This window comes from Sciurus vulgaris, assembly GCF_902686455.1.
Source record: "Sciurus vulgaris genome assembly, chromosome: 9".
In the NCBI taxonomy this organism is placed as follows: domain Eukaryota; kingdom Metazoa; phylum Chordata; class Mammalia; order Rodentia; family Sciuridae; genus Sciurus; species Sciurus vulgaris.
Window position 1 is genome coordinate 111,588,554 of NC_136469.1, and position 22,911 is coordinate 111,611,464.

At 36.1% G+C, this 22,911-nt stretch overlaps 2 protein-coding genes across 2 annotated transcripts in view; both read right to left on the reverse strand.

Moving 5' to 3' along the window:
- Positions 1-13,985: 13,985 nt before the first annotated feature.
- SLC30A9 (solute carrier family 30 member 9) overlaps positions 13,986-22,911 on the reverse strand; it is a 79,864-nt gene continuing 70,938 nt past the window's right edge. The window contains exon 18 of the mRNA XM_079152857.1: positions 13,986-15,465. Coding sequence (XP_079008983.1) covers positions 15,421-15,465 — 45 coding nt within the window. The 3' untranslated portion in view covers positions 13,986-15,420. The remainder of the gene's footprint in view (positions 15,466-22,911) is intronic.
- On the reverse strand, positions 15,472-21,986 carry LOC306669061 (U6 snRNA-associated Sm-like protein LSm8). Its single transcript, XM_079152887.1, has one exon. The coding sequence runs from the start codon at positions 18,981-18,983 to the stop codon at positions 18,693-18,695; it is 291 nt and encodes a 96-aa protein (XP_079009013.1). The 5' UTR covers positions 18,984-21,986; the 3' UTR covers positions 15,472-18,692.

The window sequence follows — 22,911 nt, forward strand, 5'->3', positions numbered from 1 at the left end:
TTCTTTTTTTCTCTGACTGCTTTTAAGGTTCTCTTTAATCTCTGTCTTTCAGGTTTCATTATGCTGTATCTTGGTGTGGTTTTCTTTACATTTCTGCTTGGTATTTAAACTCTTGAATTGGTGGATCTATATTTGAACTCTTGAATTGGTGGATCTATATTTTTAATTATATTTGGAAAAAATTCCAGTCCATATTTTTTCAAAGTTGTTTTCTATCATGCCTTCCTTCTCCTCTCCTTCTGGCTCTTCATTTACAGATTGGAAGGCATTTTGGAAGTCTCTCCCAAATGTCCACACGAGAATCCCTGATTCTGTGGCTGTGTTGAAATACAGAGATGAGGACCTTAAAGCAAGGAGATTATGGTGGTGATGATGGATCTGGCGGTGGAAGTGGTGGATTTGGTAATAGAAGGTTTTAAAAGTAGAAGAGGGCTACAGTTCTTAGAAAGAGCTAGGAGTGTGAGGAAGACTTCAGGTTTCTTTGAGAAAGTTGTTCCAAATGTTAGTTGAACTGCAAAAATTTGCTACAGAAAGAATAATATTCCACAGTCAGAAAAGTTACCGCAGCTTAAATAGGAAACCCTTTTTGTGCAGGACTGCAATAGCTAGTCTGCAAAAACATGCAACTGTTGATTAATGCAATGTAATGTCAGTTGATGTGTATTTCTGAGGTCTTTGATTGGTTGTAGCTTTTTGTCCTTTCCATGACATCATTTCATTTACTTGGAGATAGTGGTAGTAGTACCAGGAATTTTTTAAAGGAATATTATTATTATTATTATTTTGGTACCAGGGGCACTTAACCACTGAGCCACATTCCCAACCCTTTTTACTTTAACTAAATTGCTTAGGCCTTGCTAAATTGCTGTGGCTGGCTTTGAACTTGTGATCCTCCTGCCTCAGTCTCCTGAGCTGCTGGGATTATAGGTATGCACCACTCTACCTGGCAAAAAAGGAATTTGTGACTTAAAAAAAAAAAAAAAAGGGCAGATTCTCCTGGAATATCTGGGTGATCCCAATGCAATCATAAGGATTCTTAAAAGTGGAAGAGGGAAGCAAAAGAGAGGTCTGAGTAATAAAATGTGAAGTCTAGCCATACTGTTGCTGATTTGAAAGATGGAGAAGAGTCACAAGAAAGGAGTGCATGCAGTCTCCAGCAGCTGGAAAAGGCAAGGCAATGGGTTCTTCCCTGGAGTCTTAAGAAATAAGTGCAGCTCAGTGAAATCCACACCAGTGAAACTCTAGTTGGACATCTCACCTATTGAACTGAATGAGAATAAATTTGTGTTATTTTAAGCCACTACATTTGTTGTAACTTTTTAAAAAATATTTTTTAGTCGTCAGTGGACATTTATTTAATATTTATGTGCAGTGCTGAGAATCGAACCCAGTGCCTCACACATGCTAGGCAAGTGCTCCACCACTGAGCCACGACCTCAGCCCTGTTGTAATGTTTTACAGTAACCATAGCAAACTAACAACACACATATATTAGACTGATTATTTTCCCACAGGTCACACGGATTCTGCCATTTTTTTTATATATGTGCTTTATTTTGGATAGTATGTATTGCTTCAAGTTTCACTCATCTTGTCTTTGCAGTGGCTAATTTGCAATTAATTCCATCCAGTGTATTTTTCTTTTCAGATATGGTTTTTTTTTTTTAATTTTAATTCTTTTTTTTTTTTTTTTGCTGCTGTGACTAGCACAACCGTAGAGGAGCAAAAGTTTATTTGTGAGCTCACAGTTTCAGAGTTCTCAGTTCATAAGTGGCTGGCTCCCTTCCTGGGTCTCAAGGTGAGGAAGGAAATCATGGCAGAAGAGTGTGGTAGAGGGAAGCAGCTCACATGGTGATAAGGCGCAGAGAGACTTCCCTCTCCAGATACAAAATATAGACCCCATAGCCGCGCCCCAAGAACCACTTCCCCCAGCCACACCCCACCCACCCCCAGTCACCACTCAGTTAATCCCGTCAGGGATTAATTTGCTGATTAGGTTAAGGCCTCCAAACCTTCTTGCATTGTCTCACATGTGAGCTTCTGGGGGACACCACATCTAAACCGTAACATGGTATTTTTTATTTCTTGAAGTTCCATTTTGAAATTATTATAAAATATTTATATAAATATATGTATATATACACACACACACATACATGTATATACAACCCCATATATGTATGCATGTTTATTCACATGCAGAGCAGAATTTGAAAACAAATATGCCTCAAAGCCCTAGCTATGTGCCCTCAAGAAGGATGTTTATTTTATGGTGGAACAATAATTACAATGAACCAAGATGATAAAATTTGAGACTGATATCTTCAATCAGAAATTTATATCTTCAGGTATTATTCTTTTTAAAATTTTTTATTATTTTTTTAGTATTATTCTTAAAAATAGTAATTACCTTGAAAGAACATGAATTTATTTTAATAATGTTCAAGAATTATTAGGGCTCTTCCTACAAAATGAGCTAATGAGCCATGAACAAAATAAATTTTGTCATCGTATTCCTTATTTTTAAAATTTTTAAAAATTTGTTCGAATTAGTTTTACATGACAGTAGAATGCATTTGATAAATCCTACATAAATGGAGTGTAATTTCTCATTTTTCTGATTGTACATATTGTAGGATCACATCAGTCATGCAGTCATACACGTACATGAGGTAACAATGTCTGTTTCACTCTACTATCATTCCTACCACCATACCCCCCCTCCCTTCACTCCCCTATACCTATTATAAAGTAACTTTATTCCTCCCTATCCCCCCACTTATTGTGAATTAGCATCTGCATATCAGAGAAAATATTCGGCCTTTGGTTTTTTGGGTTTGGCTTATGTTGCTTAGCATGATATTCTCCAACTCCATCAATTTACCAGCAAATGCCATAATTTCATTCTTCTTTAAAGCTGAGTAATATTCTGTTGTATATATATATACTACATATTCTTTATCCATTCATCTGTTGAAGGACACCTAGGTTGGTTCCATAGTTTAGCTATTGTGAGTCAAACTGCTATAAACATTGATGTGGCTGTGTCACTGTAGTACGCTGATTTTTAAGTCCTTTTGGTATAAACCTAGGAGTGGGATTGCTGGGTCAAATGGTGGTTCCATTCCAAGTTTTCTGAGGCCCCAAATAATAACCCACTTACCCATTCACCACATCCATCAGTCTTAGATCCAACTAATTTTAACTGCTTTCAAAACATCAAATATGGAGCTGAAGAAATAGCTCCTCTTGGAGAGGGCTTGCCTAACATGTGCAATGGCCATGGTTCGAATCCCCGGCGCCTCAGAGAGAGAGGAAAAAAAAAAAAAAAAAAAAAACCAAAACATCAAATATATCTTAAAAAAAATGAAGCTATCCATCATTTCATGGAGTCTCTTAAAAAAAGATTCCAAATACTCACACTGCAGGTAATTCTTAAGCAAGTAGCAAGTCTCCTAAACATATCCTAAGGATGGTAACATTATTAGAATAATAATTTTGAATATTTATTAAAATACTATTGACATTATTTTGTGGTCATACTTTGAATACAATTCCAGATTTATTCTAAAGTAAAGGAGGTAAGAGTATATTCTTTTACAAGAGAATTTACAATGACTTTTCTTTACCAAGCTGCTTCAGTTTTACCACCACAATAATGATCCGTACATCTTTAGATCTATTGTAAAATATGAGATATTCCTGAGCCAGCACACTGAAAATAATCTTAGACCTTTGCAGACTAAGTGTGGTTCATGGGCCAGCAGCTTTAGGAGCATCAGTAATCATCAGGAATATAGGGTCTCTATACCTATGGAACCACAAAATCTGCATTTAGCAGGATTCTCAAGTGATTTGTATGCAGGTTAATATTTGAGAAGCAAAGCTCTAGAGAATCTCATGAAAAGACAATGTAATTTATAATGCCAAAGAAACAATAAGGACATTTTTTTCTGATAAAAAGGAAGAACATCTTTTTAGATTTTTCTTTAATCCAGGAGCTCGTACATGCTAGGTACACACTCTACTACTGAACTACGTCTCCATACATTTTCATTTTTTTTTTAAATTTTGAGGCAGGTTCTCCCTAAATTGCTGAGACTGGCCTCAAACTTGTAATCCTCCTGCCTCAGACTCCCAAATCACTGGAATTACAGGTGTGCACCACCATATCTGGCAATGACTATCTTTATTAAGGAAAAAGTTAATTCCAGAATTATTTTGTTATGTACATCTTCAAAAGGATGTGGCAAAGTGTAGTTGGATCAGAGATGGATATCATGAAATTAAGTAAATTGGACTCTAATCTGACACATGGCTAAACCCTGAGGGTTGGTCCTATTGCAACATTAGACTGTCTTCAGGACACAGCAAGTCCCAAGGCCTCAGAAAAGCAGGGGGAACTGGAAATCTGGGAGAAACCTTACAAGGTAAGGGCAGTTCCAGTTCCATGGAACAAATTAGGTAGAAGCAGCTGTGACATCTGTTTCTTTCCTTCTGCAGGCCTAAACTTTTTCCACTTAAGAATAAATGGAGAAATTCTATATCAAATATGACTGCCTGTAACATTTTAAATTGCTTCAATCTTAGTTTAACAGCCACCTTGCCTTTCATCTCTTACCAAATCATCTTAAAGCTACAACTAAAATTCAATAAGAAAATTACAATAAAAATCAGTTTCAGAGTTTGCTCAGATTTATTTAATATTTCTACTGAGAATGAATAAATCACAATTCAGAACTCCAGCAAGGAACAGTATCTTGGAGCCACACTTAGAAGGAAACAAGTTAAATATGCCGAACCACCAGAGACACTATTTATACCATTTCAAAATGGGCATGAGACTTCTCCATTGTGATTCTGTAGATCCAGCAGAAGTGTAGCAAAATGGAATTCCTTTGTTATTGAAGACTGGAGACAATTTTTTTATTTAATACCAAGGGAGGGTCCTCAGGAATGAAAATACATTCTGATACTCCTGTTGGCGTAAGATTCTATCAGCCTAATTAGACACAGCTATCAACTGAAAATTGGCAGTCATAGTTTGTACATACACTCTCCCTATTGCCTAGAACACTCCACTCCTGTCCTTTTGTTGTGCCTGGCCTTGTAAAGGGCACTCCCTAAGGTGACTTTCTACCCTTAATGCCTAGGTAGTTATCAGGTAGTGCTATGCCTAGTGGCTCGTAAAAAAATTATGTTGAGTGAATGCAATAATTGAAGACTAAGTCCAAGTGTTTTTCAGTTTGCATTTCAGATTACATAAAGAGTCAAGCAGATGACCATGTCAGGTTTCAACAATGTATGCCCTTATTTACCAGAGTTGGAAATCACCATGGGAGGCTTTAAAGTCTCATGGTAGTAAAAACAAAGTTTAAAGCGAAAGCACTCAGAAACCACTCTGGACATGGGAACTCTCGCAAGAGATTGTATTAAGTGGACAGGCAGAGTGTGAGAAAGAGAGAGAGAGAAAATGAGAGAGAGCAAGAGAGGGAGCAAGAATGAGGAGGAGAGAGAGAGAAAATGGCAGGGGAGCCATTCTTAAAAGTAGTGGAATTTCATGGCTAATAACAACAGACCAATGGCTGGTGAGGAGGTTCCTGGGCTAACAATCTGGACCAATTGCTGGCTAGGAAGTTCGGGGGGCTATGAAGCTGCTTTGTGAAGTGGTGTGGGGAGGCAGAATAATGGCGGCAGCAAAATAGCAGATCTTATGCCAATATAAAGTACTTTAAGGAACCCTGTTCTTGTATTTTCCCTTCAAAACTTTTGGTTCTCAATGTCCAAGTGAAAGGAGGTAAAAATTAAGGCTCTAATTTGTAGATTCTCACACCTTAGTTTATGTTCCTCTAATGCTTTTAATTATTTCCAGACTGAAAAATTCTGTCCTTTCAAATTCTTATTATGATAAATAAGTTCATTGTAGGAAATCTGTAAATGGTAAAGAAAAATTGCCTATATATAAGCATTAGTAGTATTTAATATGTTTTCATGTTTTTCTATATACATAATTGGGATTATTGTGAAGGTACTAGTTATCTTCTTTTTATACTTTTACTAAAAATGAATCTTGAGTACTTTTTTAAATTAAAAAATAACTGCTCATAAAACTATTTCTTTGGGTCCTACTCCAATCCCAAAACTTACCAGTAACAACTTGTGTATTCTTACGTTTTTCTCTATCATAAGCATTTTGCCACAGTATTAAATGTTCTGCAAAAAAAAAAAAAAAAAAAAAAAAAAAAACGCTTACAAAGACTGCTTGCCTTCTCTATGTGGAATATGTTCCAAGTGCCCCTCATGAATGCTCAACCCTCTAGTCTTACCAACTCCTATATATACTGTTTTTTTCCCCATACATATATACATGTCTATGTTGAAGTTTAACATATGAATTTGGCAGAGAAAGAGATTAGCAAATAATAATATGGAATTACAACAATATGCTTTAATAAAACTGCTAGCATCACTACTCTTGTGCTTTGGGACAATTACGGAGTAAAGTAGGGTTTCTTGAACATAAGCACAGTGATACTGGGACTGTGGGTCTGATTACCAAGATGGCTGCTGGCTAATGAGGGGCTACAGTGTACATGGCATGGATATGCTGGCCGAATGGATGATTCACACACCAGGTGCAACAAAGCTTGAAGAGTGATGTCATCATGAAATGTGATTTCATTCTGCTACTCACAATAGCACTACTTAAAACTCATGGCTTATTCCTGGAATTTTCCACTTAAAATTATTGGTCAATATTTTTGGAAAACCAAACCACAAATAAGGGGGTACTAGGGTATTCTGTGATACCAATATGCCCTAATTTATTCAACTATTTTCCTAAGTTTTGACATAGTGAAGCAACTCTATCTTATTAGGCTTTGTTTCTAGAGGTGAATGACTAGATCAAGGGGTTAGGGCTATTTTACAGGGTCTAAATATCTACCGCAAAAATACCCTCCAGGTAGGTGGCCCTAACTCAGCAGAGTTATCAGAGTGTCTATCTCATAAATCTGGTTTCACTGTGTGAAAATTAATCTACTTAAATGATAATCTGAAAAATGTGCTGCACTGTATGTAATCATTTGTACGGTTCCTTCTTGTCAACTATGGAGACTGCAAGTGCCTCTATAGGCCAAGTCAGCCTTTTTTATCTTTATACTCTCCATAGAGTCTAGCATCATGCATGAACCACTCAATAATTTGTTGAGCAGTTATTGAAGGCCTACTATGCATCTTGTTTCTGGAAATCCACTCTTAGGGAACTTAGCCAAGATAAATAGAAAATAAACAAAAGTATGGCATGCCAGGTAATAAATGCTATGGTCAAAAATAAAGCAAGGAAGCTGGGTATAGTGGCACATGCCTGTAATCCCAGTAGCTCGAGAGGCTGAGGCAGGAAGGCTGTGAGTTTAAAGCCAGCCTCAGCAAAAGCGAGGTTCTTTCTCTAAATAAAGTACAAAATAGGGCTGGGGATATGGCTCAGTGGTTGAGTGTCCCAGAGTTCAATTCCTGGTTACTATCCCCCACCCAAACAAAAATTAAAAATTAAAAAATAAAGCAAGTAGAGAGGATTTGGGAGGTGAGAGTTGACGCGGTTTGCTGTTTCACACATGGTAGTGGAAAAGCCTGTTAGGGTAGTGCTGGAACAGATATTTGACGAAATAAAAAAGCTTGCCATGAGGGAAGAATATTTCAGGAAATGCAAAGGGCGTGAATTGAGGACATGCTTAGAATATAGGAAAAGCAGAAATGAGGCCATTCTGGCTGAAACAATGAAGAAGAGTAGAAAATAAGGTCAGAGAGCAAAGGGAAGACTCATCATGGAGGCTCTTATAAGTCTAGCTGGTACTTTGTTATTCTGTATGAGATGAAAAGCCATAGGAGGTTTTTTGAGAAATGACATGGTTGGATATATTTTCAAAAGATCATGATCTGCTGTGCTGAAAATAGAATATGTGGGTGAGGATCATGATGGAAACCAGTTAAGAGATTATTTCAATGGTTCAGGGAAGAAATGATGATAACTGGCATTAAGATAATAGAGACAATGAGAATCATTTTGGAGGTAGAGCCAGTGAATTTTGCTAAGGTGTCAAACTTCCACTGCATGAGAATCAGAGAGGATCCAACCATGAATCCAAGGTTTTGGGCAAATGAAAGAATGAAGAGGCCACTTACTAGGAAGAAAAAGTTTTGGAAAAGGAAGTGTTTTGGAAGGGGAGGTGAGAAAATTGGCAGCTTTTCTTTTGGCTATGTTGAGTTTGACATGTCTGCCCCAGAACTAATGCTCAATGGCACTGTTTGGGGGTTGGTCATTTCATGTCTTTCATTCAGGCATCTAGGCTGAAAGAACAGCCCCTCTTTAGAACACACCATTCTCACAGAACTGCAAAAATACTAATGGTGAAATTATACAATAGTTCTCAAAACATCTGCTCAGATGTATATATGTCATGCCCACATGCTGTTGGACAAAGTCTGTTGTGTGACTAAACCCAATGTCAATGGGGCAAAGGAGTTATTTTGCCCACAGGGAGTTAACTGCAAATCATATGGCAATGAGATGATTATAAGACAGAAGTATATTTTTAACTAAGGACAGTGAATAATTGGGAACAATCATATAATAGAGCCCATCACCCAACAGATGTCAAGTAGGCGACAGGTCGAGAATTCACTTAGTGAATGAATACAGACAAAGAGATAGAGCACCGGGCCACTCTAATGTTTGGAGGTAGAGAGAATGAGGGACTCGCAAGAGACTGAAAAGGAGTAGCCGGAGAGGTAGGTGGAGAGCCCAGAAAACAAAATTTCAGGAAACCAAAGATTTGCTATGTCAAATGTTGCTGTCAAGCAGAAAGAATTTAAGATTGACCATTGTATTTAATAGCTGGGAAGTCAAGGACAGATTAGTGGAGGGGCACTGACAAAAACCAGATTGGAGTGGGCTTCAGAGAAAATGGAAGGAAAAAAGGAAGAGGAGCAGCAAGTATAGACGACTCTTTTTTGTGTTTTGCTATAAGGGCAAGCACATAAATAGAAAAGTGAATGGAAGACATTATTGCTTTTTAGTTTTCTTTAAAGAATTTTTTGTTCTTTTTTTCTTTTGGTGGGGGAAGGAGATTGTTGTTTTAGTTTGTCTTTCAAAGATGTGAGGAATAACAATGTTTATTAAAATACAGGAATTCTGTGAAGATCTACATAATCAAAATTAGGAAGCTTAAATGAACCTGGAAAAGCAAATGCAAATTAGTTTTTTTATGGACATTGCCCGGGATACTTCCCAATAAGTAGTTTCAAATTAGGACTGCAACATCTTCAGTACTAGAAATAGCCTGGCCATCTCTGGTCTGTGATGAATTAACGATTGCTTTGTTCTGAGCCAGGCAGGTGAGATCTCAAGGCCAAGGGGTGAAGTAACGCTGCTGATCATGATGGGACATTCAGCCCCTTGATCATCAGGAATAACTCAGTTTATCTGGCCAACAGCTCTGTCATCAGTTTCCTTCTTCCAGAGGTTTTCAACTGGCATCTAAAGGAAATCCCAGCTGGGATTCTGACCCAGGCTTGTTAATACATAGGGAGGGTATTGTAAGAAAATTGGATCGATTTGAGTAATTCCTTGGAAGTTCAAGTGGAGTCTATGTCAGGCCACCTATCACCCAATCCCTTAATTCTTTACTAACTGCAACATGGTCTACTAGTTCCAGGAATAAGCTAGAGTCAACTTCTTTTAAACAGAACTTAAAAACAGATACCAGCACACTTAGTACAGAAGGATTTCTCTAGATTGTGAACTCCTTTAACCTTTAAAAATATAGATTTAGAAATACTTACACTTTCAGGAATTTATTTTTTGTGATAAACTTGAAGCCTCTTCCTTTCTTACCACTGGGACCCACCGAGCCCAGATTTTCATCTCTGAAGCCTTTTGGTAATGAATGGTTTCATGCTTGTTCAGCCCTTTGCTCAACCACCTAGCAAACTAACATGAACACTCAGAATCACGTAATTTATCAATCTAGATAAGAATTTTTGATGGCTCAATAACACTTTTAGGGTTGACTTGTTTCTTAAATATTCACTATGTTGATTATAAGAGATGAACTCAAGTTTGAACACTTCATTTTCAAGATGAGAAATTTACTTTTTACTAACTAGTTGGTAACCTTATGTTACAGCTCAAGAACTAATTATCTATATCAATAATTTCTGAAGAGCTAAACTATAATTTCTTCCCCTGCCTCCAACGACAAAATCTAGGCACTATTTGTTGTATACTCTAGAGATGCTCTCAAATATTAGATTATGATTACTTTAATCTACCACATCAAAAGTCCTAAAGAGATAACAGAAATGTTCTATATCTGCACAGTCCAACATAGTAGTCCCTAGCCATGGACTGCTGCTGAGCACGTGAAAATATGGTTAATGCAATTGGGGAACTGGACTTTTATTTAACATAGTGGCAAAGCGTAACACTATAATATACACCTTCTTGAATATTTAGTAACTTCAAGTGAATGCAAAAATCTGGAAATTGTGTTCTTTTTAATTACGAGGAAGGTACTGGCAATGTAGCTCAGAAAAAGCACTTGCCTATCATGCATGGGGCTGAGTTTGATCCCCAGCACTGCAAAGTGAATTACAAAGTTTATTAATGTGTATTTTGTCATCTTTGTAGAACAGGGAAAATACACGTGTGATAAACGTGAGAATATAGATGTCAAGTATCTGCAGGGATACATAAGCTTATAATATCAGTTGCCATTGGGTAAAGAAAATGGGGAGCTGAAGTCAGAGTTGGGACAATGTTCCCTACAAATGCTACAACCGTCTTAATTTTGAATCGTGAATGTTTTAGCCATACAAATATAACTTTAAAATATTTTTAAAAATTTGGGGGCTGTGGGTATAGATCAGTGTGGGCTACTTGTTCAGCATGCATGAGGCCCTGAAATTAATCCTTAGCATCACAAAACTATAAAAATGTTTGATAATGCTATTTCACATCTTTCCTTAAATTTCTTTTGGTTCAAATCAATGACTGACAAAACTAAATCATCTTCAGCCTATGTTCTCTAAGATGGCCTATATATAATTCTTAAGTGATTGGCAATGCCTTACCTTCCATTAACATTTTGTTTCATATGCTTGTTGAGTAAGAGCCACACTGAATTCAAATTCTGACTTGTCCCATACTAGCTGAGTGGCCCCAGGCACTAACTATCTGTATCCTCATGTGCAAAAATGTGAACAGCAGCCCTTCACTGGCTCTTGTGAAGATTAAATGTGTTGGTACACATAAAACAGGACCTGGCATAAAAAACTCAAAATTATCCTATTGGTAATTATTTTAATACAAACAGGTATAATTTTACTTTTAAGTCTATTTTAAAGCTTCTGTAAATACATACTCAAATACAAGGAATTCTGAATTTTGCTATACTAATTCTGAACTGTTATGCTTCTATTTTCAATAGATTTTGAATTTGAAGAGGGGATTATAGTCTCCCAAAATGCCAAATTACTTTGAATAATTAGTTTCGCTGGAAAAATATATATATAGTTGGAATTCCTACAGGTATAGAATTCGAACTGTAGTAGAGGCTGTCTCCAGGCTGTACCTTTTGGTGTTTTTATCTAAATATATTAAACACATATCAGAAGAAACAGCTTTGTGGGCTCAGTGGGAGAGCACAAGCTTAGAATGTGAGGCCCTGGGTTGGTTCCCCAGCCACATATACCCACAGCCTAAATAAAATATTAAGCAATCTAGTTTTGTCAAACTGTACAATATACATCACTAAAGGATATAACTTTCTGGACATGTGTTTTACCAAACATATGATCTCCTAATGGTATATTAATAGTTACAATGTGGTTTAAGAAAAACTTACAAATTAACAAGCATACTGAATAACAAATTCTGTTCAACAACATAGGCATGAGTTTTAGGGTAAAATGTACCAGATAATACGGTTTAGTTTTTAGCACATGAGGTAAAGAAGTGTCTATGTTTAACAAATATACATTTACGAGGGGGGAAAAATTCCAAATTAATAAGTGAGTTGCTCTTATTTACATATGATTTTTATTAAGGAAAAAAAGCATCCTGAGGGACCAGGACCATCTTAATCTGCCAGTGAAATCAGACAGATGAAATACAATGTAATAGAAATGAAAATTTTCTTTTACCATAAAACCAAGTCTAGGGATGCAAGTAAAAAATGCAAATATAAAGGCTGTCACACCAATCTTCTATATAAATGCCTTCCCAAGTTCCATTTCAAAGCAGGGATGAGGGATTTAGGGGAGACAATCTTTGAATCAACATTTTACCTTCAATTCTTTGCTTCACTGACTCCTGACAGTTTGGCAAATTGGGGGTCATCACATTTAAAAGAAATGCTGCCAAGGCTTGACAAATGCAATCTAAGAAGATAATATAAATTCCAAATGCCTTTGCAATTTTCTCTAGTTCCCAGCATTCTACCTCAAAAGTTATCAGATTTAAACTTAAGCCTTTTCTTTAGAAGTTGTAGTTTTAGAAAAAGCATTATCCAAATTATGAGATAATTATGGGAACACCGAAAACCATATGCTAAAAACTCCAAGACTTCCGACATTTTGTTATTTTGGGTGATTTGGGGCAAACGTGTACCTATGAAGGAAGGTATACAAGGATTTTGTTTTTGAAAAATTAAAAAGAATTTTCCAGTCTGATCCTAACTCACAGATTCCTCAGTCCTTAGTCCAGGAACATAGCTCTCTGAAACTGGATGCTAATGACACCAAGATTTTTGGCTTAAAAATGGATCCCCACTTCTTATCCTCTCACTGCCATAGTCTGAAAATGTGCTTATAAAGTTTGGGGCTGGGCTGGAGATACAGCTCAGTTGGTAGAGGGCTTGCCTTGCAAGCACAAGGCCCTGGGTTCAATCCCCAGCACCGCAAAAAAATAAAATAAAAAATAAAGTTTGGGGCTGCTATGTGTAATTGACTAGAGACTGATTCACAGCCAAAGCTGAAAATAGGTGTATCACACTTTGGGTCACAGACCCTTGACTGTTTCTCCATTCTGTCTGACATTACTTCTATAATTATTCTCAAAGAATATTTCCCTTGAAAACGTTAAAATTTATACACTTAAATGTTCAAATGCAATGGACCAGAGGAAGACTTAAAGCAAGAAATATGGAAAAAGACAAAGAAATTGGAAAAACGAGAGAAAGAGGCCCAAAATCCCCTGGTTTTAAATTTGGAATATGACTCTAGCTTAAATGATAAAAGGTAAAAGAAAAGGATAACACACATTTCCTGATTTCACATCTAGTTATGTGAAGAGTAATTTTATTTGTCTGAAGCTATATGTAATCTGGACTTTCCCATGTAGCAATGCCATGGAGAAACAAATGGCAAGTGATAAGGGGATGGAGAAAGATGATAGAATGTATAGCATAGTACCCATAAAAAGGAAATAACAAAGATTAAAAAAAAAACCCAAAAAATCCTAGGAATGAGGAATCTGAAACTCTAAGAACTGACAATCAAATGATAAATGTCTGATATAATGTAAAACGTGTGTGTGTGTGTGTGTGTGTGTGTGTGTGTGTGTTTGTATTTATTTATTTTTTCCAGTGCTGGGAACTGAACCCAGGGCCTTATGCATGTTAGCAAGCACCTGACCACTGAGCTACATCCCAGCTCAACAATTTTTATATACTAAAATGAAACTGGACTATTACCTCATTTAGAATGTAGAGCATTGGGGCTGGGGTTGTGGCTCAGTGGTAGAGCACTTGCCTCGCATATGTGAGGTGCTGGGTTTGATCCTTAGCATCACATAAAAATAAATAAGATAAAGATATTGTGTTCATCTACAACTAAAAAAAAATGTAGTGCATTACTAAAAAAAGAACTATGCCAATACTCACAATTTTCCAGTAAATGACATTTCTGGATTAAAAATTACCAAAACAAACCCTTTAATCAAAGATTTATTTTTTGTTTCCAGCATTACAATTTGCTATAATTTATAAACTTCATCTCAGTCAGTTGTAAGACCTGCCCTCACACAGGTAGTTCAGTCTGCATGTCTCACCTGGCAAAGACCAGCAGCCACCACTCTGGCATGAGAAATGCTCACGGCTACCTGGACATTTTGAAGTGCATACGAGTTGTTCTGATGGAGACAGCTATAGTTATTCACTAAAATTTTTAATTATCGAATTACATGCTTTTTTCACCTTGGTACCTTATGGTCATTAGAAAACTATTTACTTACAATACTATGTTATAGCCAGTATATTATGCTGAATGCCCATTTGTAACTGCAAGAAACTCAGACACACTGATGACTACTCTATGATACAAAATCATGACACAAGTTTCAGTGTAAGAGATTTACTTCTCTCTCAAGCAAGAAATATCCCACAGTTCAAATTTACATAAGTAGTGCCTCCATTTAAATAAATTAAAAATGAAATGCTGCCCTGTCTGTAAAATTATAAATATTTCTAGTTCATTTTGCAGAATATTAAAATGCTTACAAATGCATTATCTCCCAAAAGATAAACATTACAGCACTGAAGCCAGTTTACCACCACCCACGCCCGTCAAAAAAAAAAAAAAAAAGAAGAAGAAGAAAGAGAAAAGAAAAGCAACAACCATTACATTACACTGGCCCATGGAAATGTTTAGGATTATTTTATATCTCTTAACCTTAGAAAAACTAAACCAAATAAGGAAAAAAAGTTAAAAGAGAAATGAGAAATTTTACAAAATGGCAACTTCTATGATATAAAAAAGAGTACTGAAATGTCTTTACTTATTCAGTAATAACTAAGCCAGTTCTGGAATGAACATCTGGATAAAGAATTTAGGTTAGGAGAGCAAAACTCTTCTCAGTGCTTGGATCAAAATCACAAGGTGCATAGAAATAAATAATTTCTACATTGTATTAGGAAAGACAGATTTTGAAACATAGTGACTGTTTATAAATCCCAAACCACGACTTAGCCAGAATATTCAAGATTGGCAGATTTTGATGGAGTAAAATCTTCAGTAGGAATAAAATTAAAAGTTGTAATCCTATGGATGCCACTTATTTTTTACCAATGTGAAGAAAAGAAACATGATTGCAAGGTATAACACACACTGACAGGCTAAAATGAAATTATAAACAACTGAAGTAAACAAAATGTTCCCTACTGAAGCACAAAAACATGATTAGAAGAAAGTAGTTTTAGTTCTGTGGCCTGTTCAATTGCTGTTTACATAAAATATCTCCTCTGTCTTGAAAAAGGAAATGGCTTCTGAATGGCGCTGACTCCTTCAGTATGGGAAGCAGCAGGAAAACGGACTTTGTAGAGTGGCTTGACAAGCCTGTTTTCCAAGACTCCATCAAGGTTAAAGTTAAAGTATCTCCAAATCTACGTGCCGAACTTCAGGATTTCGTTTCTGGAAAGAAAAATCATGATGTTATTCACAGTAAAACAAAATTTCTATTTTTAAAAAATTCCTTTTGATCACTAGAGCCACTGAAAACATTTGATCAAACTATTTTACTATAGCATACTAAAAAGAGAAATATTTGCGTAAGGGAAAAAGGTCAAGAGGTAAACAGACACACTACAAACAGTACAGTAAATGGTTCTACCACCAAGAGTCTGTTCACATCTTCATACATGCAAAAATGCATTAAGGGTCTAGTATGTGCCACGCATTGGCAAAACATTAGAAACACAATGTCTTTTGTGGTGAAAAGAAAATCACTACAAAACAATAGTAATAAGAAACAATGAATTCATAACCACTCATCTGATATGTCAGTAACAATCCATACAGTCTTGGGGCAGGCACTGTGCTAGAAACTGAAGCTATGATCATTAAATATGACTTACTGACCCTGAAGGACTCAGATCAGCCATGGAGATAAGTGGAGCAATACCCACCTATGATATAAAGTATTACAACTAATAACAACATTCAATAACATTCGACATTTAGTAAGCACTAAATGACATCAAATACTGTGCTAATAGCTGTATGTACAGATGTGTGCATTCTAAAATCCTCATCGGAACATTATTATTTCCACTTTATGCCTGGAAAAAACTGAAGTTTGAAGAAATTAATCGAAGGTCACATACCTAGTGAGAAAACTGGGGTAGATTCCAGGCCTGAATCCAGTCTCCTAACTATTAATAGTATACTAAACACTAGGAACAAAAATGAGAGTGCCATTAATTTTGCTCATGTAATCCAAAAAGATTTAACTGAGGATATAATATCTAAGTTAGGTGTGAATATGGTGAGTCTTCCAGACAGATGATTATGAGTGTTTGTTTAGGGAGAAAAATAAAAGAGCATGAGCAAAGACAGAGAGCCCAGAAAGTAGATATTGACACTATGGTAGAGTTGGCACAGAGGGCTCAAGAAGCACTAGAAAGACAGGCTGCAACGAAGTTGTTGAAAATCCCATATGCTAGGTTAAGGGATTTCAATTCTATATTAACAAACAGTATTTGTCTTCAATGGACTTATATTTAGTAAGGGATCTGGATAAATAAGCAGGCAAGTCAATACTCTGCTACCACAGAATAGAGTAAAGGTTCTGGGTTTCTTTCTCCTATGGGCATATAAAGGAAGGACAGCCAACTCTGTTTAGGGCACATAAGAATATAATCTAGTCTAAAACAAAATAGTAATATTGTAAGAGTGGAGGACAGAAAGGAGTATATAAAAGAACTATAGCTACACCTAGCAAAGAGGAAATAAATAATGTTAAATAGGAAAAGCAGTATAAGACTTACATAGAAATATGGCATATAAACAAAAAGAAATACTATAAGTATTTTTAAAAAGCCATCTTAGAGAGTAGAATTAAGGAATAAGCAGAATGTACTTATCTCTGTTACAAGCGTCTCAGTTCTGTTTGGCTATGAACTTTGTGCATTATTTGATAAAAATTGTAAAACTAAATTAAAGAGGGGGAAAGTGATCCCAATGATGAGTCAGGATTACTTTCTAGTTTAAAAAGTAATATCCTGGGGCCACCTGTATTACTTATCAACTGAAGGGATTCAGTTATAAAAATTAAAGTATGAAGTGAACACTGGAGTTTAGCTCTGCCACAGCATTTTACTGATTGTACACAAGAATTTTTCTTGCAACCAAGTATTTGTTCAAGAGTGCCTAGGGGCACTTTCCTCTTGGATCCTAGGCTGAGAGTGGCCAGGGTCACCCAAACATGGAGAAGACTTTTGTTCTCAATTTTCTCCTTAGCTGACACTATTCCCTGTCTCTAGAACTCCTTAAATGGAATAAAAAAATTTTTTTTTCCTCTAAACAAAAAAGAAACCCTTACCTATTCCAATATGATCTCAAACATTTAGCTGTTCACGAGAAGTCTGGCATCATTCTACCTAAAAACACTGAATAATAAACATATACTAATAAAAATCTTATCTCAAGGAAAAGAACCTAAAAAGTTAATTTCCTCTAATTTTTTTTTGGGGGGGGGGGATACTGGGGATTGAACTCAGGGACACTTGACCACTGAGCCACATCCCCAGCCCTATTTTGTATTTTATTTAGAGGCAGGGTCTCAGTTGCTTAGCACCTCACCATTGCTGAGGCTGGCTTTGAACTCTCGATCCTCCTGTCTCAGCCTCTCAAGCCACTGGGATTACAGGCATGGGCCACCACATCCAGCAATTTCCTCTAATTTTTAAAATGAGGTTTTCAGATAGAAAACGAACCACATTTGTAAAAACTATGTGCACGATGCAAAACGTGCACACACATTTACTAAATGAATGCATAAAAAAAAAAGTATTAATGTCCTTAAAATTCAGTGCTTACTTCCTAACAAGACATCCTGGGCATAACAGAAACTGGTATTTGTTACACAGAACTAAAGAATCAATAATTAGTGCCCCACTCACAATTTTCATTTTTTATTCAATAAATACTTTTGGAACTATGTCCCACATACCGCTCAATGTGAACTAGACCATTTTACTGATCAAATATTTTATTCAGACTTATACAGAGACAAAAACCAAATCACGTCGATAAGGTAGGTCATCATGTAGAACGCTTGCAGATCATGTGCAAGGGCCAGGGTTCAAATTCCCAGCACCGTGGAAGGAAAAAAAAAAAAAAATGTGATTTTATTTGCAATGCTGCAGGCTGAAGTTAAAAAAAATTCTGTTAAGAGGATGCAACTAGAGGAGCACAGATAAAGGGCAGAGCATTTAACTGAAACATTACTTAAAGGAATATGCAAATGTTATGGTAGTCTCCCACTGAATTAATTCCAATAGAATTATTTCATCTCCTTAGCAAAAAAAAAAAAAAAAAAAAAAATTCCAAATATAAAAAACTTCATGAAGGGATAGGAAGAAAGGTCAACCCACTCACTGAAATATAAAGGGAGGACAAAAGGAAAATTAAAGTGAATGGTTCAAAGAACTTCAAGATAATAAGATATTTCATAAAACATTAAGATATATTTTACAATTTTTTTCAATAAAAATGTAGAAATATTTTAACTTACATATTACAGCAAATCAATATGAAGTCAAAATTCACAATTACACATTCCTAAAAATTCCAAACATCTTCCTCTGAATAACTGGTTTCTGTACAAGATTTAGATGTCCGATGTATGTAGTTTTTCCTCAGTGTGCTACAGAGTTTAGAGGTTCTGCTCGAATATTCCCCAAGTCAAGCGCAGAATCTAACTCTTCATCAATTTCTCCACTGACTGCAACATTGTCACCTCTCACAATGTAGAGCCCCAGTACCACCTGCTCTACTCCCTGTGAAGAGCTGAATACTCGTTCATGGCTTTTATCCAAAATCAAATTAATAGTCTGGTCAAAACCTTTCAGTGTTCCCACAATCATTCTCCCATCAGAAGTAATAATGGCAACAGTTCGGTTGATGTAGTTCTCTAAGGTGGACGTCATGTTACTCCACCCAGAGGTTCCGGGCTATATTTTACAATTTTATAAAAATTTTGTAACTCCATTTTATAGTATCAGAATTTATAAATTAGCCTCTATTATTTTAATATCTATATAAAATTAGGCAAGTTCTAGAATTTTTCTAAAAGTACATTTTGGTTGTAGACGGACACAATACCTTTATTTATTTATATGTGGTGCTGAGGCTCAAACCCAGTGCCTCACACATGCTAGGCAAGTGTTCTACCACTGAGCTATAGTCCGAGCCCAAGTTCTGGAATTTTGAGCCAAAAATATCACCTATTCTAATACTCAATGGCATTACTCAGAAGAGATGGCTTATGGCTATGCAGAATTAGAGTATAAGGGGTTGGGTTTCTAGCTCAGTGGTAGAATGCTTGCCTAGCATGATGAGGCACTGGGTTCAATTCTCAGCACCATACATAAATAAATAAAATGAAGTTCCATTGACAACTAAAAGGAAAAACAATTAAAAGAAAAAAAGAATTAGAGTATTGAAGTATTCCTGAAGTTCAAACATTGAGCTTCAGTTGTCCCCTCTCCTTGGAGTCAAGACAAAGAAAGTAATTACTAACTAATAATTTGTTATTCAATAATATTAAGTAAATCAACAATAATTAAGAACTAAAATTAGAAGGAAACCATGAGATATTTAAAAAGATGGAATACACAGTATACAAAACTTTACTTTTCAAAAGAAAATCAGTTTATTTTCATGAGTAGGAAGAATTCTATTCATGTACTCCTTCTATTGAGTTGGCACCTCAACTGTGAAGAATTTTCCTCTGACTTAAGATTAATAATGCTGTGTTATCATAGCCAAAGATGATAACACCTGAACATGCAGGTTAAATTTGGCTGATATGCAAGACTTATATAATTCCTGTTTTTTTGGCAGTAGTGGGGAATGAAAGACATAATTCAAGTACACAATTAATAATTTAATAGTGTTTAATTAAACTACAAAGTTAGCTAAACAAAAACAATAAGCTTTATCTTGCTATGATTAAGAGTAAATAATACCTGGGAATGAACAATTTGTTAATTATTCTTAAATCTAACTTTTGATTTATTGTTTGTTTTAAAGTATAAAGATTTAGTTCATTATTTTCCTTGCCATGCAACTAAAACTAAAGAAACAAAGTTTATTCTTTCTTGTGTTACCCTGCTCAATATAATCATCGTCCTACATTTTATAGAGAACAATGGTTCTCAAGGTCCAAGGATTGGTGGAGTCATGAGACCTTTGCAGGGCACTCTGTTAAGGTTTGGATGTGAGGTGTCCCCCAAAAGCTCACGTGTGAGACAGTGCAAGAAGGTTCAGAGGAGAAATGACTGGGTTGTAAGAGTCTTAACCCAAGACACTTAGCTGTGATTTAATCCCCTGATAGGGATTAACTGAGTGGTCACTGAAGTGGTAAGGTGGGGCTGAAGGAGGTGGGAATTGGGGTATGGCTTTGGGTATATATTTTGTATCTGGAGAGTGATTTCTCTCTCTGCTTACTGATCATGATGTGAGCTGCTTCCCTCTGTCACACTCCCCCACCATGATGTTCAGCCTTGCCTTGAGCCTGAAGGAGGGAGAGGCCTTCTATGGACTAAGACCTCTGAAACCGCGAGCCCTCAAACTTTTCCTCCTTTAAAATTGTTCTGGTCAGATCTTTTAGTCACAGCAGCAAAAAAGCTGAACTAAAGACACTTGTAAAGCTAAAACTATTTTCATAGTAAACAGTACATAACTAAAATGCTGATATTTCCTATGATGGCTTAAAAACAATGGTGAATAATACCAATGGCACCTTCAAACAGTTCAAGGCAAATGGAACCAAACTGTACTAGTAGTCAATGTCCATGCACTTGGGGTGGTGGGGGAAGTCACTTTTACTTTAAAATGTCCTTCATAAAGTAGTAAAATGTGTCAATTACATTAAACCTCAACACTAGAGAGTATTTAAAGATACTGAGATAAAATTGAGACATATAAAGCCCTCCTGTATCATCCTGGAGTATGATGTCACAAGGAAAGCACTCCTGTGATTGCTTGAGTTGTGAGTTTAATAAACTTTTTTTTTTTTTTTGTGGTGCTGGGGATTGAACCCAGGGCTTTGTGGGGATATACCAATTGAGCTATATCCCCAGCCCCGAAACTGATTTTTTTAAAAAAATCACAATACCATTTGAAGGATCTGCATAAGTCAGTATACCAATACTTTCCAAAATACCAATTTATGATATAGAATCATGCACAGGTAAAAGATATATTTAGAGTACAAAGACAGACTGATGGATTTGAGTATAGCAATGCACACTAGAGAATTCTTACCTTTAAAAAGGACTCTTTCCCTCAGTTATTGGGAGGTGGTTCCTAAACCCATGAATGTCCTAAGAGTGTCTTTGTTTATCTGGGGGTGCTGGCCATTTTGCAGTCTAACAATGAGACTTATGATGGGGACTTTTGGTCACATAGTATCTACTCTACCTCTGGTGGAGCTGGAGTCAACAGGTTCACTGAAGCAGTCAACCATGCGCCCCAGTGAAATCTATGGACATAAGTCTCAGAAGAGCTTTCCTAGTTGGCAGTACTCCATGCTGCCATCACATTCCATTGCCAGGAAAGTAATGCTGTCCGTGACTCAACAAGAAGGGGACAACTGAAGCTCCAAGTTTGGAACTTTCCTAGACTCTCTGTCCTACGTCCATCTTCCCTTGCCTGATTTTAATCTGTATCCTTTCCCTACAATAAACCCTAACAATGGGGCTGGGGATGTAAATCAGGGATAGTGTGTTTGCCTAGCAAACACCAGGCCATGGATTCTATCCCCAGTACCACCGCCACCACCACAATGGACCCTATAACTATGGAAGGTAACATCATTCAGTACATTATGAGAGTCCTTCTAGTGAATTATCAAATCGTTGGGTAGTCCTGGATCACTCAAAAAACTCACAACTGGAATTTGGAAGCAAGGGTAGTCTTTATAGACTGTGCCTCCTAACCGCACAACTTCTGAGAACTTATGAGAAGTAACTTATGAGAAGTTCATTGATAAGGTTTCAGATTCCTCCTGGCTGCCAGATTTGAGTATAGCATCAAAAGAGGGGACATGGGAGTAGAAAGGACAGTAGAATGAATCAGACACTATTACCCTATGGACATATATAACTATACAACTGGTGGGATTCTAGTTCATGTAAAACCAGAAGAATGAGAAATTATACTCCATTATATATGATGTATCAAGTGCATTCTGCTGTCATGTATAACTAATTAGAACAAATAAAAAAATTTTTAAAAAGACAATATTCCAATTATGTTAAGAGGCTATAAGAATATTTCTCCCTTCAAGTTCTTCAACCAAAATAATCAAATCACTACAGATTAAATGCAGAGGCAGATATGGACTCTAGTTAACTTCTACTAGGTCAGATATAGGGATTTTTTTAAAAATATAAAATAATATCACTTGTTTACTTTTCTTCCCATTTTGGAAAAATTATTTTTCATTAAAATATTATGTATATTAACATGGTTATGTAGAGGCAAATGGATAAATATTTATTACTTAGTTTTATGTACGACTTACAAATATCAATAACTCAAACAAATAAAAGATCTTTGGGGTCCTCAATAATTTTTAAGAATGAAAAGAGTCATAAGACCAAAATATTTGAGAAAAGCTCATTTACAAACTCTTAAAAATTATGTCAGACAAAGTTTGTTAACAAAGTCATCTCATTCAAAGTATTATTAATGTAATCAAATATCTAAATCCACAAAGAAAAGATAGTAAGCAGAGTAGTTTTTTCTTAATTTTTTAACAAAACTAGAGAATGGTCAGTATCAATTTAAGAAAGTGCACTGCCTTCAACAAATATATTAAAGGTCATTTACAAGTGTTTATGCACTGGA